Genomic DNA, 18,874 nt, shown 5'->3' on the forward strand with positions numbered 1-18,874 from the left:
TTCAGTGCCATCATCTGATACTACAGAACAACTAGAGCTACAAGAAAGGCATGGTGACCTAAACCAGCTGCCCTCTAAATCCCAACAGCAGAGCCCTCAGCAGTGATGCTGGCAGACATGAGAAATCCCCTGTTTGGCCAGGAAAAAGCCATCTCCAACACGAATCATCCTCAGCAGGAACAAACAGCCCGTAAATCAACTAGAGAGAAGCTCTGCAACTTGCACCAAAGGTTGTGATAAAATTTAACTCAGTATGGCAATGCAGTGGAGGCAGCCATCAGCTGACAAAGTACATCTCTTTCTCATTCTCACTTCTTGGTGCAGTTGCTGTAAACATTCAAGATATTTCTCTGATTTATGCATTTAATTAGAAGATATCTATAACATTCCTGCTGTTTACATTTAACCCAACGCTGCAATGAAAGCTGTAATTTTGTCTAGGATTTATATTCTGTATTCAAAATTATTTTGATTCCTTGATTTAAACATACACACAGAAGTGAAAATGTGTCAAAATCATGAAAATGGAAGAGATTATACTCCATTATCTAGTTCATCTGTCATCCAGGGCAGCAATTTTCTGAGGACTGTTTTTCTCAATCTGCCACATGTTATGGAAACTTAATTCAAAAGACTAATTCAGAAAAGACAGCTAAACCTTAAAAGTGAAAGAGCAATTGGATCAGTATAATTGGAAGTTGGTTACATGATTTTTTTTCTCCCTCTATCTTGTATTCAGTTGTCACAATTCAACAAATCTTGCACCTTCTGCGATAAAGTTATTGGCCTCTGCCTCACTGATTTGTATTTTATTTAAAAAGTGGTTAATACTTTTTTTTTTGATGGAATCAGAAAAAATGTGGACTTTTATTAATCAAAGAAACTAATAAATTAATTTTAAATGCAACATTTTTTTTTTTTACTTTTCAGCTACTCTGCCTATACCGAAGGTTTGCAGTAGGAAATGAACACAGGGGTTAGAAACAGCTTTCAATTGAGGAGGGGGGGGGGGAGAATAAAAGGTCAGAGCATTTCAGTGTAATTTTACTTTGCTTTGACCAAAGTCGCAAGATATTTGGAAACAACACGTCACGCACATGCAGCGCACTTGGCACTGGACTTTTCATTGGACTCACAACATATGCAGCAGAGGGAGGGAAGAACTGCACAACACATGTGAGGCAGATTCAGTCACAGCAAAAAACGTAATGAAAGTATAGGGAGGCTTTCTAGGGAGGGGAACTTGGGGAATGTTATTTAGCCCGAGCAACTGCACAGCTCCGAAGTGAAGAGGGGCTGGGCCCTGGCCCGGAGCCCTCCCGTAAGATGTGCTGGACAGGGAGTGATGGGCTGCTCATGAGCACTGGGCTCCTGCCAAGCTGCTGCGAAGCCAAAGCTCTGCAGCTCTGGGCAGGGAAGCTCCTCTGTGCTCCCTTTCAAAAAAAAAAAAAAAAAAAAAAGGATCATCCTTGAGGGTTAACAGAGTTCAAATGATGTGGCAGGCCAGCAGAATGGAAGTAGCTTTGAGAAACGTACACGTGCAGAATGTTGTTTACCAGGGTCAGAGCTCTGTTACCATGGGGAGCGACTTGGAAAGTCTCACACTGCTTTCCCATCATCTCATTTCTCCAGTGCTTGCTTTCTGCCTTGTATTTGGTGTCTCTTTCTTGTAGTAGCTTCCTTAAACCAATGAAATCAACCAATTTAATGTATCTGGTGTCAAACAACAGATACACAGACTGTCTCATGTTAGAATCTGTGCAAAGTTTAAATTCTTCTGCTTAAAATCTCTACTTGTGTCCTTCCTTTTGATAAAGTAAGAGAGTCATAGAATTCTAGAATGGTTTGGATTGGAAGGGACCTTAAAGATGATCTCATTCTACCCCCCTGTCATGGGCAGGGACACTTTCCACTAGACCAGGTTGCTCCAATGTGGCCTTGGACAGTTTCAGGGATCCAGGGGCAGCCACAGCTTCTTTGGGCAACCTCTGCCAGGGCGTCGTGACCCTCACAGCCAAGAATTTTTTCCCAATATCTAATCTAAACATCCTTCTTCCCATTTAAATGACCCTATCTTTCTAAATGCCACTGAAAAATTAAATTTAGGGACTATTTCTTTATTTTTAAATTGCACATTTAAGTCAAAGCAGACTCACAGACAATGCAGTGTCTCAAGAACTCACACGGAAAATCAGATCCTGTTGCTACACTCACTTCCAGTCTCGTTGAGTATTTCACAGGACAATGGAAGGCCAAGACCAGGCTTCACTTGCGCATAAAGAAGTATTTGACTGATCTCTTTTGCCAACCCATGCTCCCTTTAGTGACTGGAGTTTGTGTGTCATGTCCTGACCCTTCCCCTCCACGAAGTTTGCAGAGTACCTAACGTCACCCAACACCAGCTCCCCCAGCTATTACCTCTGGCAATGCCCTGAGCTAGGATGTTCTGCCACAGGCAGAGCAGCTTGGAAAACATTCCTCATCACGGGTGACAGCAGGAAAATGCCACCAGTTACCCCATTTTTGTCCTCCAAGACATTACTCCTCACAGCAATGGCTGCTGCTCCTCACTCTCCAACAGCATCCTCCTGGGTAAGAACCAGCTGGGGCACCTTTCACTGGACACGAGATGAAGATGCTGAGAGGTCCCTCTCATGCTATCTGTGTTACCAGTAGAGCACAACCAGACTCTTCTGATCCAAGGAAGGAGAAGATCTTTGCAGTGCACTTCCCTTGTGTCCCTTAGAGAAATATTTTCCTGCTCCCTACAGGTAGCATAAAGAATTACACATTTACAATTACACATTTATTTCATAGCATCATAGACTTATGGAATGGTTTGGGTTGGAAGGGACCTTTACAGATCACCCAGTTCCACCCCCCTGCCATGGGCAGGGACACCTTCTGTTATCCCAGGTTGCCCCAAGCCCCATCCAACCTGGCCTTGAACAATTCCAGGGATGAAGCATTCAACACCTCCCTGGTCAACCTGTGCCAGTCTTTCACCACCCTCATCATAAAAAGTTTCTTCTTTATATCTAGTCTGAACCTATCGTTTTTTAGTTTAAAACCTTTCCCCTTCCTCTTGAGTGAAAAAAAGAAATAAAACCCCCTTTAATAACTGTTGTTACAGGACACTATTCCATCTTCTAAAGCCTCTGCATGTAACTGCATGAATTCTCATCTGAGAAGTAGATAATTACAACCCACAGGCTGCCACAGGCAAGGCTGAGACATTAATCAGCTTGGCTGGGTACAGGGCTGTGACTGCAGTTACAGCTCTGCAGAGCAGCAAAGGTGATGGCAAAGTGAAGACAACCACAGAAGATAAACAGCAAACTCCTGCACCACTGATCACCCTGCTCCTAGAAGGGTTTTATTTTCCTTTTTTTCCATTTTTATCGGTTCAAGTCTCAGAATTAAGCCTCAGAACAACAACATATATTACTGTATTTATATAATATTACTATATGTGCATTTATACATTTCTTTTTTACTTTTACCTAGCGCATGTCTCCTGGCTGAGCAGGTAGGACCTTGTCATCTAAACTTCTCAGTTTATTTCCCAAAACTAGTTTGGGATAGTGAAAACACTGTCCAGACCTCTGCAGAAGACTGACCTGCATAACAGTATTATACAACAGCTCTTCAGAAGCAGCTATGGCAACTCCAGAATAAGGTGATTTCATTCCACTGTAATTGTTGAGCTTTGTAAAGAAAGCAATGACTTGGGAATGAAGTGACTGAATCCAGAATGCAGCTTCCAGAAGGTAACTGGAATAGTTTTCAGGGGTGGAGGGGACAGACATTAAGCCTCCATGTAAACATTAGTCTCCATGTAGACAGCAGCTTGGGAATAGGAGTGTCCAGTGCAAGCCCACCCTTCATCCTCATCTTGGCCAATGCACCTCATTCCTGAACTGCAGAATCACTGTTACTCAAGTCACTCACCCAAGCACCACCCTCCTACCTTGGCTTCTTGTGCAATACCCAGCTCTGATGCACTCCATCATCCTGGGATGAAATGTGCTTCCCTGGATTTCAGTACAATAAACAAAGCCCTCTGTATGAGCAGGATGCAAATCTTCTAGAGAACTATAACTGAACTACAAGTAGGACATGAAGGAGAAAATAAAAATATACAATATACTGGATTTAAAAACTACTATTGTCACTATAACCCTGAAGCCAGTGAACCCCCACCAGTGTGTCTGAGAATCCTACATGTAAGGTCTTCCCACATGCATTTATACGATTCAGTTTTACTACCTAGTACCCTGAAATAGTCTATTTTCAGCCAGTCCTTTATCCTGCATGTATTAACAAAAATTAGGATCTTAAGAAAGTGCTGGAGAAAGGTGAGGCCCTGGCACAGGTTGCCCAGAGAAGCTGTGGCTGCCCCATCCCTGGAAGTTTTCAAGGCCAGGTTGGATAGGGTTTGGAGCTACATGGGACAGTGGAAGGTGTCCTGCTTATGGCAGGGGGGTGGGAACAAGATGAGCTTTAAGGTCCCTTCCAACCCAAACTACTGGTATGGTTCTAAACCCAAACCATGGTTCTAAACTGTTTGGAGCTTCCCCGGATCACAATAAAGGTCTTTTTGGGACCATGACAAGTTCACTCATTTTTTCAGCATATTATAAAACAAGTGGATTTGAGTGTTAGTGCTACTTTGGCCTTGATCATCAACAGCCTCTCACTGACAGACATGAGGGATCTCCAAGCATGCACAGCCCTCAGCCATCTTCTGGCTTCCCTGGTATATACTGGAAAGGACCAGCGCTCTGAGATTCTCAGGAACACACCTGATGCACTGTTTTAAAACGAAAAATCATATTTATGTGAGGAATGCTATGTTTGTAATATTTTTTAGTTAACTTGAGCTGCAGACACAGTTTTGAAAACATGATTTTTCCCGAGTCTCAGTTATGCCAGCAACGAGGCCAAGTCACCCACTTACCCTCCCCTGCAGTGGCTCAGCCTTGCAGGACGCAGGCTGTGAACAGGGTCCCTGTGGCTGGCACCAGCCACAAGGCTGATCCTGCAACTCCAACCATGTCCCAGTGAGTAGCAGATGAGACAAAGCACTTTCACAGGCTGTGGACAAGCTGTTTTCAGCCACTTTTTGTCTATAGACAAAAATTGTCACAACGCTAAATAAGCTATGAGAGCTCTAAATATTCTCATATTTAAAAAACTCTGACGTAAAAATTCTGCAAAAATTCTGTTTACAGGATCTTGGTATAAGAAGCAATGGAATTAAGTGAGGCTGTATTACTTGCTGCTGCTATCAATTGATGCAGCAAGCACTTCCAGACATAATAATTACCATATGTGTGCTGTGCTTTACCTCTGGGCTTATTAATTTCATACATGGGAGGTTACAACTATTGATTGCATTAAAACATACTGATGTGTTACAACAGAAATGCTCCTGCTGCAACACATCGTTGCACAAACTAGAATGATCCAAGTGATACAGGAGCAGCCACCTGCACCCACCAGTGGACAACTTGCAAATGGTCATTTGTACATCCCCTCCTAAACACACAAACACAGTATTGAAAGAGGAGAACGACAGCAGTGAGCTCAGATGCCCAGGGAGAAAATTAGGGGGTCTTAAGAGACAGGATCATCTGGAGAGATGAAAAGTCCCTAGCAGAATGTCCTACTAACATAAATAAATTAATAAAAATAAAGTGGCTCTTTTATTTCTCACTGCAATCTGCCCCACTGAGAATTTGCTAACATTTAGGTTGGATATTAGGAAAATTTCTTCACCAAAAGGGTTGTCCAGCCCTGGCACAGCTGCCCAGGGTAGTGGTGGAGTCCCCATCCCTGGAGGGATTTAAAAGCTGTGTGGATGTGGCACTTTGGGATGTGAGTTAATGCTGGGCTTAGGTGAACAGTTGGACTGGATGATCTCAGAGGGCTTTTCCAACCCAAATGATTCTACGATTGCCAACCAGCTCTGCCCTACAAACTTTGGAGCGACCCGAAGTTTGGCGAGTCTCAAAAAAAAAGAAAAAAGCATGTGGATTTCTAAAAGTGCATTTGTTTTTTGAAGTTTGCTGCAAACTTGACCTACAATGAAAGATGATGACATCCAAATAGCATCTAAAAAGAGTGGTGTCTACCTTGCCATTAGACAACTGGCTTTCTAACTACATGCAAAACCAGCAATACACTCAGAAACAACTGCACTTGGTTTTTTTGTTGTCATCCTATCTGCATAATTAAAGACATATTTCTATTCAATTCTGGTTAAGCTTCTAAAAATTATATATAACCTGCTTTAAAGACTCCCTGTAAACAACAAGACAATGTTTACATTTTTAATAAATTTTAATTTACACTCCTCTACTTTAGAATCATATTTCAAACAAGAACACAATGAATTCAATAGGCAAATCTCATATTAGCATAATTTAACTGCCCTAAAATCATTCAGTTGTCCTAAAATAATATTTATAAAGACAGTGGCAACTGTGATGCAAAGGAGCAAGTACAACAGGCAAAATTATCCTGCATTAGTAGTATATTCATACAGGGTGAAAGTGTGTCAGCAATTTCCAGAAACCTTTAAAAGTGGGAAGGAGACTGGCTTTTTTTTTTTTTTCCCCCCTCAGCAAAAGCACTATAAACAAGGCACAAAGAGTTAATACATCCTTCCTACTTCTGAGAGCAGGAACGGGCCGATTTCGTCAGTGAGGTTTGGCAACGTGTGAAATCCTGTAACCAATTCCATTTCCTGATAAATGAACGGTCCACAGGGGAAAGTCAGCCAGAGGCTTTGGGAACTGCCGAGTGCTCAGACATGACCGAGAGGCTCCTGGAAGGAGCCAGACTGTCTCTTTGCTTATCGCCGCCCAGCCGAGCGGCACCAGCGGAACGCCGGCGCTGCCAGGCTCCATCCCGGGCCGGATGGAGGCACAGGGCGATGGTGCTTCATCGGCACGTGGGATCCCCCCCAAAAAACAAACCAGCACACCCCTCACATCAGACTTTAGGGACAGGGCTGGGAACACGTGGTTGTGTAAAAACAGGCGTTGGGATGGGGCTTGTGACGGGTCCGTGTTGTTTATGTGTTTCGGAGTCAAGCGCTAGGAGTGACTCGGTATTCTGGAGTTTAGAATCTTCCCCCCTGGCCCTTCCAACAGGAAAAAGCCAAATACAGAATGATAAATCATTCGTTATTGGGTAGATTCTGGCATTAGTGAGGCTTTGAAGGAGGGGTTTTCAGTTGGAGCTGTAGGGTGTGTTGTGTCGAGAGCTGAATGTCACTCTCAAGTTTTAAAACCGCTCCTGGTTTTAAACTATAAATGGATCTTTTGCGAACTTATCCTCATAAATGTGACTGATAGACTTACTGAATGTTAACAGCAAATATGAGGTCTAATTGCAAAATGACAAATGTGCCTCAACCCAAGCTCAGCCCTGAGTTTCTGAGCTATTTAAATAATTTTTCAGACAGAGTTAATCTGGATGTTTGCTCACTTTTATATTATTACAAATCAATTCACAACTCACAACACTTTTACAGGAAATTCGAGTAGCTTGACACAAACAGATTTGAACTTCCAAAAGTCTAAAATTTGAGCTTGTAAAAAAAGAATAAAATATTGCCAGTCTGATGACCCCTGAAGGGAAGTTAAAACAAAGAAAGAAAGAAAAAAAAAAAGCTCAAATAATAACTTCAGGCCCTTCATTACCAAAATCCTGGGTAACTTTTCAAGTGGCTTGCAGGCTTATAATAGCAACAACGTCTGCAATTGATTAGCTCCCCCAGCACAACCAGATGTCTCGGGGACAGGGAGAAAGTACTGTGGGTTTGGAGTTTCCTGGGATGCAGAACATCTTATCACTGAAAGACAAAACATCTGAAATGGAAGGTGAGGAAGCTAAAGAAATATTATGCTTGTTCTCAAAGTGTCTGAATCCGGTTTAACTGCATCTCCTGGTTCTTTGGAAAGCCCAGGATAAATTCTTTCTTGCTCCCAAGGAAACTGCTACTCACTTGGCTCAGTTTGCCCCCTTATCACACCCACCACTATCCATAGATCTGCTGGAATCTTGGGTGCTTTCTGCTCAAGGCTGTGACAAAAGCCAATAACATTAAAAAAAGACAGTTCTCTGTCTTCACTATCTACCCAGGTCTGCAAAAATGGTACCTGGTCTTGGAGGAACATCAAAGCAGGACTTGAGACATAATACTCACACTTAGACCAAACAAACTCCCCATTCCCACTTCTCCTTCCATGACTTAACTCACGTTAATTATTGCACCCTTTAGCCCTCAGATGAGAAAAGCAAAGGTAATAGCCGAAAGGGATACAAGAAGGATCTGGTCTTCTTTGGAGCATTTGGATATTCACAACTCTGGTGCCTTTAAAGGATCCTTGATCCTTTTTGAGCTACTGCTCTGCTTCAACCAAATACTGAGATGACTCGACAAGCAAGAAACACTACAGCAGGAAAACAAGTAGTATTCTTTGTCCTCTCTTCAGGCTGTGGCTTTAAACTGGGGGATAACACTGCAGGGTATGTTGTGCTATGGACTGGCTGACATAAGTAAAGCGCAGCACTGCAACATTAGCATTTCTATCACAGAACGACAGAATGGTTTGGCTTAGAAGGGACCTTTAAGTTCAGTTTGTTCCAGCTCCACAGGCAGGGACATCTATCACTACCCCACGTTGCTCCAAGCCCCATCCCACCTGGTCTTGAACACTTCCAGGGATGAGGAAGCCACAGCTTCTCTGGCCAATCTATGCCAGAGCCTCATCACCCTCACAGCCAGGAATTTCTTCCCAATATCTAATTTAAACCTACAACAAGTAGTCAAAACACATCGGAGGGATTTAGGCATCAGTGTCTTATTTCAGTTATAACCTGTAAGATAAATCACTCATCAAAAAGGATGGTTAAAATGTAAACTATTCAACATGGGAGCTTGCAACAGCTGAATGGGTTTGGTGTGGGCAACCAAGACCTGCTCTCAGCTCCTCCAAACCACCCACTCACTGGTTAACGGGCCTCCATCGCCACTTCAGCCCGGGTGGTAAAGCTCAGGAGTTCACAGACTCAGTTTTCCTACTCTGTTCACACACAGCACAGGAAGAAACACAAGGACTTCACGCCATGAGACCCTGAACAGGCTGCTGACCATTGCAACAGCTCAACTTTCTGAACCACCGTGCAATCAATGCGACGCCTACAAAACAGCAGCCAGGGAAATACAGGAGAGGGCAGGGAAAAGTGAAGTGCAGTCCTTCTTCCCTCCTAATTAACACCAGTCACTGTGAGCCACATGCTCCCCACCATGGGACACGCAAAAGTCTTGGGTCCTGTCTGGTGTCCTGCTCACATCATGCCTGGTGGCATCTCGTAAGCGTGAAGATACAGCTTGACAAACTTAAGAATGTTGGAGCCAACAGCAAAACTCTCCAGTGAAAGCAGGATTTTCCCCATGGAAATGAATGCTTCAGTGACTAGGAAGAAAACAAGGCTGAAGTTCTCAGTTTATTCTTAAATCTGAGAAGAAAAGCTTTATACAGCGCTCTAAGTCGAAAGCATGATTACTATTTTCTGTTTGAAGGGATTTTTGGCTGCTTTACAGTAAGAAACTGATATTACATGAGAAAGAGTTTAAAGATCAGAGATTCAAGAGTTTGCTAATGCATATTTTCCTATGTTGATGCTGCAATGATGTTTATATTACTCTTCAATAGGGAGGTGTCAGAAAAGCATTAATGTGTTTTTAACCGTGTGCCAGGCAGACAAGCAAAATAAAATAGCTGTTTTTTTTTTCTTGTTCTAGTCAACAATGCCAAAAGTTACTGTTTATTTTTCTCCGCCCCCATGGAAGAATTTATAACCACTGAAGTAAACTGAAGTTAAAAAGCTGTTTTTAATCCCAAAATTGAATGACAGCCACTGTGTAAAAGCAAACCTATATTGTCTGGGTTCTCAGGAACATTCACATTTGAAAAATTAAGTTTCCTGGATTCATTTGAGGGGTGGGGATTTTTTTTTTCTTTTTTGGGTCCCTTTTCCCCATAATACTAGGGAAAAAAAAGTTTAAAAACTGTGATACTGTATAATTTTCACATCTGTAAGAAAACTGGGGAAAGTTGGAGGGCACATCCCCTTTTCAAGCAGCCTTGAGAGTAACATGTAAATACGGTGTTGGTTCCAGCATGAGTGAACTCTCTTTGGGAGTGCCAAAGAGAGGTTGTGAATGCCACAGTGCACACCACTGATGTTGGACCTGGCAGCACTCAAACAGATAAAATACTCAGCTGTAACCCAGACCTTGTGTGCAAAAGGACTCCTCTTACACCACACCAAAGAAACCCAAACCTTGACCTGCATGTCAGTCAAAATCCATGCAAACACTTACGGGAATAGGTATCCGTATGAAGAGTTCAGGTTGGGTTTTTTTTTTTCACATGAAAGTATTAAAGCAAACTTTGAAAAATAAATAAATAAGCTTTATAAGTGACTCACAAACACTATCAGCCTATGCCAACATTTCAAACATCTCGAGTCCAGCAATATGAAGCACCCTGGATTGTAAATTTCAAGGCCAACTACATTTCGAAGGACTGAAGCATAATTTATTTCTCCTTCCCAAAAGCCTCTAAGTTAACTGATTTCTTCCATCTTACCTGAAGGATGCTTCTGAAAATGAAGTGTTGTTAGTATTCAATCCAACTCATCAGCTGTATTTGCATTACACGTAGCTACAAACAAGGCTCTCTAAAGAGTGCTGAAACCCACTTCTAACCAAGGAACAACAGGATTCACCACATTTTAAAAGACTTTTGAGCAAATAAGCATTCAAAAGCCTTGAGGATGTGACACCTGGGGACATGGGTTAGTGGCGGCCTCTGCACTGCTGGGGGAACAGCTGGACTTCATTATTTTAGAGGGCTTTTCCAACCTAAGCGATTCTGTGATTCTACGACTTTAAACCCACAGATGTCAAAGCAAATTTACTTTGGCCCTTGGCATTTTCAGTGTTAAAGGAAAGCAATCAGGTATACAAGTAAGTTTTTTTGCTGCCATGCCACACGTTTTAAGTAGCTACTCAGGTCTACCTCCTGCCAAAGACACATTTCCGTGGATTATCATATTAATGTTTAAAAGTGAGGGAGGTATTTATTTCTGAACTAAAAGCCCAAAGCTTTCATTCCCTTCTGGGATAATGCAACTATTTTTCTTTCTGTAAGTTTTTAAAACGCACAGTCAAGAGTTCCCATACTATGCATTATGTCAGCAAGTATCTAACTCCAAGCACTATAGTAATCACAGTTTTTCCATAACATTTTTCACGTACTTTAGATCTTGCCTACACACAAGTTTGCACCATTTAATTAAATAGATTTAAATGATATAAACTCTTGCTTGGACGCACCTATTATAAAGTGGTGTCATTCAGCTTAGTTTCAGCTCATTCTCAACAATTTAAGTAGCCAGGCTCACATTAATAGAAAAGCACCTGCATGAGGGTTTTCCCTGGCTCAGACAGACAGACAGGTTTATAATCCCACTGTAAGATCAGGCAGAGTCAGCTGAGTGCAGACATGTCTTCGGCTGCTCACAGTTTCACGATGATAAGTTGTTTTCTGACCACAAAGCTCATCAAAACTTTCAAGATGATTTTTTTTTTTCCCCCTGGAATTTTGATTACCCAAAATAATATTTCTCAAGGGACAAGGAGTATATTCTTTTCTACTCGAGATCTCTGAGAACAAATGCCTTCAAACGAAATGTGAGTTATTGTCCATCACTTACAGGTCAGCTCACGGAAGCAGGGAAGTCTGACATCTTAATTGAGGGTATAAACTGTCAGAAGGAAATATACAATCCATAAATATTCTTATTCTTAGCATATGGTTGGTGTTTTGGAAAGGCCCAAAAAGCACTCTGTTTAAAAGTTTCTTACACTTCTCTCACTAATCTGATCTTCTTCAGGTTAAGGGTTAACAGCAGCTGAGGGTCAGCAAGAGGAAGTCTGTGTTATAGGCGCCTGCCTAGCGTCAGACCTAAGGATGTATTAGACACAATCAGCTTCCACTACAATAAGATCTTTGACCTTTCAGCCAGATGGGAAAAAAAAAAAAAGATAAATATCAGGAAGAACTGTATGAATTTATTTTTTAAGGAAGTTTTCTGTCTCTCTTGCTTAGTGCTGTGCCCTGGAGATCTGTAAAGGAGTTGCTGGTCTCTGTAACTCCTCTATCCCTACCTCTTTATGGTGTCACACAGAGTTAATTTTTGCACTATTTCACACAAACCCAGGCAGCAAGGAACTGTGACAGCAGTAAAACAAATACAAGAAAGCTGTATGTAGTTTTTAGAGCAATTACAGATCCGCCCCAAGGTTTAATTTAGATCATTAAAGACCATTGGTCTGCATTGTGAATCCATTACCTGGTCATGGACAAATAACAACCACTCAGGACTATGGACAGCAGGACTCCAGGAAAAAAATATCATCAGGAGCAATCCTAATAAAAGATGAGGCAATGGGTGGTCTCCTGGGATCAACAGGGTGCATACATAGGAAACTTTAACCATTTCCTTTGCAATCTGTGATGCTGTGTGAGTGCTGCCCATGTCCTGCCCCTCTTCATGGTGTGATGGCACAACAGATGTCAGTTCTCCTCCCTGGGAGGAGCATCTGCAGAAGCAGGAAAACCATTCTAGAGACAGCTCAGTACCCAAACCAAGAAATTTCTTAGGTTCCTTCAGTAGCGGGGACTTCACATGTGCTTTCTTTTATGGGACTCCTCTTTCCAGATTTTCCATGAGCACAAGTCTGAGGAGGAGTGGCTGAGTGAGCTGGGAGGGCTCAGCCTGGAGAAAAAGAGGCTCAGGGGGAAACTTCTCCCTCTCTCCAATTCCCTGACAGGAGAGTGGAGCCAGGTGGGGGTCGGGATCTGCTGCCAGGGAACAAGGGACATGACAAGGAGAAACAGCCTGGAGGCTTAGATTGGATAATAGGGAAAATTTCTCCATGGAAAGGGTTGTCCTGCCCAGGGCAGTGGTGGAGTCTGCAGCCCTGGAGGGATTGAAAAGCTGTGTGGATGTGGCACTTGGGGACATGGGTTAGTGGTGGCCTTGGCAGTGCTGTGGGATGGTTGGACTCGATGGTCTTGGAGGTATTTTCCAACCTAAATGATATTCTATGAAAATACCTAAGCTTGAAATCCCCTATTGAATTCCCTGCCACCTCAGTCAACAGCCACATTATTTTTATGACACTTTTGGTAGCTGAACTTTTGGTGCTGGTGCTGCTTCCCAGGGTGATGCACTTGGGACACAAAGGTGCTCTGGTCCAGGTCCCAGGCAGTATCTGCTATAACTCTGATGACAATTTACTCTTGCCCTGTGCTCTGCTGCCTCAGTGATTAGGAGCTTTCTCCAGTGAAAGAGATGGAAGCTGATGGAGTTGGAAGTACATTGTTAATAGAAGGGGAAACATATGAGAAGCGCTTTTAACACCTAAAGCGAACCGTGTTCTGTCAAGAGACTGAAGGCTTTTACCTCTGCTCCTTTTACATATTATGTGAAATTTTAATGCCCATTGAACTCAAATGCACTTTAATAAATATTGAATTTTGTACCATACCAAAAAGGTGCAAGTTGATGGCATAATGGTATGTCTGCATAGCACATGAAGAACATCTGACAGAGCGCACACTGATGACAAAATACTCATTGACATGGAGAGAAAAGGCATAGGAGAAAAACACAAGCAGCTCAGAAAACGCTCATGAAAATCAAATCTCTACCTTAAGTGGCTTAGCTAATGGGAACTTTTCTTTTATAAAGCATTAAACGTGGCCTCCCAAGTGTGATCATTCCATGAACCCAAATGTCAGCTTCCAGTCACTAGCTGGCATTTGAAACAAGTTTTCCCACTTATTGCAAAAGAGTGATTATCTGCTGGCTAACTCCCCTTGAAACCCTGAGATAACTCACAGGCTCCAGACATGGTCCCACTTCTCTCACGTTCCTAATCCAGAAAGTACAGATAGTTCACCAAAAGGGAAGAGAGGCAGCCTGAGAACTTAAAAAAAAAAAAAAAAAAAAAGGAACGAATGAGGCCAATTTTCACCTATCACTGTGATCTCTAAATTGCCTTTAATAAGCTTCTGCAATATACCAGGGAGCCTGGATTGTGGGCTGCTCGTCTGCAAAGGAGACAGCTCTATCTCCACGCCGTAGCTTCTGCCTCCATCCTGGGCATATTAACTTCATTTATCTCCTCCCACAGACTGAGGGAGAAATAACCAGCTCTTGATTTCAGCACCTGCCCTTTATCTCTCTGTTCATGCAGAAGTCTTCTAAAAGGCTAATTACTCAGCTTGGACTTTCTCTGCCTTCCACAGTGCATGGCTAAAAGCGTTCGCTTAAAATAATGCTAATTGTATTATTTGTCTCCAGTCAGACTGCTCCAGGACTGGAAGGAAAATCTGAGTTAGATTTCCCATTTCCCAACAATCATTTGCTAAGAAAATTCAAGATATCTTTCCTAACACAGACACACACACACACACACACACATATAATATATATTTATCCATGACCTACTCCTACCACACATGCTCACTTTGCACCCCGTGTTGCTTCCCACAGTGAAAGGGGAGCAGGAGCACCAGGGTGTGCTACAAAACTGATAAGCTCCATTATGCAGATCAGGATCGTGGCTCTAAGTGCTGTTATTTTTAGTTGACTGTTGATTCATGTTTGAACTATGGGCTAAGCAACAGACTCAGGACCCGAGTGCATGTAACACCTCGAATGCTCGCTTCCTCGACAAAGGCCAAGATAAGCAACTTGAAAACATTCACTTGAAAACATCCGTGCATACATTAGGTACTTCACATAAGAAAAAAACCATCATTGTCTGAGCTGCAAGGAAACGGAGTGCTTTAGTCCTCTTTTTTCCAAATCATATCCATGTTTCAAATGCCTCCCCCGAGTGCTTCAGCTGAAGATGGTTATTTCTAGGAGATAGGAATAATGTCTCTGCAGGGTCTCTTGTACTTTAGAGCACTTCAGTATTGCTGTGGCAAAAGGCAAAGATGGCTTGAAAATTAATTAGCAATTAATTGCAAAGCTGATCCATAAATTCTCAGGGTTGAACTCCACAGCTTTGCACACTATAATTACATGTTGGTTGTGTCAACACAGATGCAACAGATTTGTAATTCCTCCAGACATTGTCCAAGCTGGCTGGGCACAAGTCCTATCCTATTTGCACCTTGAATCCTGGGGTCAGTTCTGGGCCCCTCATAAGAAGGACACTGAGATGCTGGAGCCTGTGCAGGGAAGGGAACGGAGCTGGGGAAGGGTCTGGAGCAGCAGGAGCGGCTGAGGGAGCGGGGGGGGCTCATCCTGGAGAAAAGGAGGCTCAGGGGGGACCTTCTTGCTCTCTGCAACTCCCTGAAAGGTGTCATCAAAGAGAGTGTGGGAAGGGCTGCTCCCACCCATCCAGACTTGCCCAGAGAGTGTCATTAAAGACATGTGGATTAAAGCTTTCTCCTTTATTTAGCTGCTGAAAATTCCTCAGAGTTGCCAGAGTTATTGTGTAACTATATCTTCAGTCTGATCTTAATATGAGTTTGTCAAGCTTTAGAATAGCTTCCCCTGAAAACCTCAGAGACTGAAGTGGGAAGGCCAGAGGAACTGTGAGACTCTCCTATGAGAGAGGTACAAGGACAGAGGGTACCCAGACTCACAAGGTCATTTCTACAGGAGGGAAACACATGCTGCTCATCATCACTGCCTGTGCAAAGGAAGGATGTTATTTGCATGTACAAATATATGCATGACTACATATATATATATATATATACACATACACACACACAACCAAGGTCAATGTCATCAACTTTTCTTCATGGAGGACTAACTTGCTCTGGCCAAACTGCTGCTCAGTAGAATTATTAAAAAAAAAAAAAAGACAAAACCCCTTCAGCGTAAGCAGGCAGTACAGAAGAATTACGTGCCAGGCTGGCTGTGTTCACTTGGTAACTCTGTCCCCAAACTCAAGTCCTCCAGAGGAAAGGGAATTTCTCCAAGCCACACTAAGCATCCCTAAAACTGGAAGTACTCGACTGCTTGGTGAGGACTTTCTGAGCTTGGCACGTCACAAACTGTTGGTTTGTTGCTTTAAGTGGCAATATATAATTTTGAATACTGTATATCATTAACGCAGAAAATTTAAACTTGATGGGATTTCACTCCAGAAACAGCATTTCTGTAAATTGTGGCCTGACATGTGAGTCAATGTGGCACACTAAGGAACTGACAAAACCTTAATTTTTCTGTAAGCAGTGAATTTATTTGGTGATGGCTCTTTGTCAAGAAGGAATCACTGCAGCCTCAGTGTAAGAGCTTTTAATTATCTGCACATAAGTATAAGTTGTCATAGACAAAGCCAAAGTTCCAGTGTTCCTCTGTATTCACAGCATCACAGTGTAGCAAGGACACAACCTGAAGGGCTGGGTTTGGATACAACAACTCCTCTGGTGTTACTTAGGCTATTCCTGTACTGCGGCTCAGGACTTGGACCATGGACCAACCTCTCCCAAAGTAATTCAGTCTGAGTGACTAAATACGTGCCATCTCAGGGACACAGGGAACTGCAGGAAAGACATTAGTATATGCAGCCAGCTAGACAATTCCCACTGGGTGTTTTAAAATTACCAGGGTATAAATAAATTACCAGCCGTCGCCAATGGCCGTGCGGACTCAGTGTGCCTTGTAGGATGATATTTTCCTAAAGTTACCACGAAAGAAATGGGTCTTGAGAAGACACTCTCACTCTCTTATCACAGAGCAGGAACAAAAATAGTTCTGCCAAGAGCAGACCATATTTAAAATATACTTGGCATAACAGAGAGGCAAAATTAATTGTGTTTAAAAAACTCCCATTTACTTATTTACCTACTTACACAGATTTCCTTATTGTAGTATTCAAACATCACACAGCCATTAATGGATTTTAGCTTCACAAAACCTGTCAAGTTGGTAAATCCCTCAAGAGATCTGAGAGATTCTCAGAAGAGCATAGAGAGGGCTGCTCAGGATTATACAGAAAGCTCATCATCATGTTGACCAGTCTTACAGGTCCTGAACTGATTTTCACTAGGTTGAGTAAGTCTTAACTAAAGCCCCAGAAATTTATCTTTATAGCATTTGATATAGACCCAGAAGGAGATGCAGAACACTAGAGAAAGGAGAATAGATTAATTGAAAAAAAAAAGAATTATCAAAATTTGGTTACAACATAACTAAAGATGGAGAGGTGAGGCTGCTTCTCCAAGATGTGATGAAGAACACCTTAGCTTCAGCAGATTTTAATTCCTCCACATGCTTCAATTTAATAACTAATCATGAAAACTCACCCAAACATTTAGCAGAAATTAGGAATTTAAATATAAACATATACATACGGCAATCAACAGCGTAATCACTTTTCAGTCACTATTGACAGGAGAAATGATGCTTTGACATTACAGATATAAAGGACAAATATGAGTAATTGATTGGAACAGTACACTTTAATTGATGAGGTCTTGAGCACTTACTCTTAGCCTGTCTTTGGGCAAAGCAACAGCTCCCTGCTTGATGATTTCCAGAACTCGCTCCACTGACAGCTCAGCTCCAGCTTGCTCTAATCGGGAGCTGAAAAAGCTGATCACCTGGAATGAAACATCAGAGCACATAAATAAATAGAAATGAAGAGATCTTTGTATCAATTTATACAAGAAGCTGTCATCTTCTTTCTCAGCATTGTGTATCTGCGCTTCTTACTTGTTACTGCTTGTGTCCCAGCCAGGGAGACTTCGTTAATGTCAAGTTAGTGCAATTCTCAGCATCCTCCCGCAGTCATTTTTAACAGGCAGATGATTTTACAATTTAACACACACAGCCGAATTAATAAATTTACATTTTCAAGTACTGTGCACTGACATATGCCTATATTTCTATCTGTCAGTTCTGCACGTCAGGATTTTTTAGGTCTTCCTTTCTATAATTTGAGCTAGAAATTTACTCTGACTGTCGAGCATCAAAGTAAAATCATTATAGTTTCAATGACTCCTGGACAACAGGCTTTATGACAAATACAAAATATCTCAGTATGAAAGTCTACATGATTTCCTGGGGGTTTTTGTAGCATTCAAAGCCACAGCAAGTGGATGGGGAAAAAAAAGTCCACAAAGTTCCCCTTCTCCCCAGATTAATGATCTGAAGTGCCCCAGGTACCTTCCCCATTACAGATTCCGGGCCCAAGGACCTGCACATTCTCTCTCAGTGCTCACATCCCCCAGTCACCTCCTCGGTGAGGCCAAGCTGATTTTCCCCATATTTCCCTCCCCACCCCCTTTTCTGTGACCCAGCTGGTCCTTGTTAGCTAGAACTCAAACTCAGTTAGGTCAGGCTTTAACTTTTATCCCTCTCCAAGCTCAGTAGGTCACACCAGAAGCAGACATCCCACCAGCAGTTCTCCATGTGGGACATCAGAAAACCTCCATTTCTATTGCTCCTTTCATCCAAAAAGAACACACTTTGCAAACCCCATCCCTTATCCCAGAGGAACTCCGCAGGGGATCCAGAACTCAAAACAACACAAAAAGGGTCCAGGGAAAAATTTCAGCACCTACTTAAGAGTCCTTTGGAAGTACCACATGAGCCACTTGGTAGAACCTGTCTACACTTGAGTACCTGGGTACCCTTGGGCTGGAGGCAAGAACAGCTTTCCCTCATGGCAATGCTGACGGTAGTTCCCCAAAATCCCATCGGCTTCAGACACACTCTCCATGGAGAAATACTCATGTCCACTTGTAACCGA

The 18,874-nt window shown here is 42.5% G+C and overlaps 1 protein-coding gene across 4 annotated transcripts in view; it reads right to left on the minus strand.

Annotated features, from left to right (window-relative positions):
- Positions 1–18,874, minus strand: part of DYM (dymeclin) — a 216,510-nt gene that overhangs the window by 16,993 nt on the left and 180,643 nt on the right. For 3 of the 4 annotated variants that reach the window (XM_027656166.1, XM_027656165.1, XM_027656168.1), the window contains one exon: positions 17,610–17,723. In XM_027656166.1, coding sequence (XP_027511967.1) covers positions 17,610–17,723 — 114 coding nt within the window. Of the gene's footprint in view, positions 1–13,992; positions 14,081–17,609; positions 17,724–18,874 lie in introns of those variants that run through there. The other variant, XM_027656167.1, reaches the window with a different exon arrangement.

The sequence above is a fragment of the Corapipo altera genome, unplaced genomic scaffold (genome assembly GCF_003945725.1).
Source record: "Corapipo altera isolate COAL_440 unplaced genomic scaffold, ASM394572v1 61553, whole genome shotgun sequence".
Lineage (NCBI taxonomy): Eukaryota > Metazoa > Chordata > Aves > Passeriformes > Pipridae > Corapipo > Corapipo altera.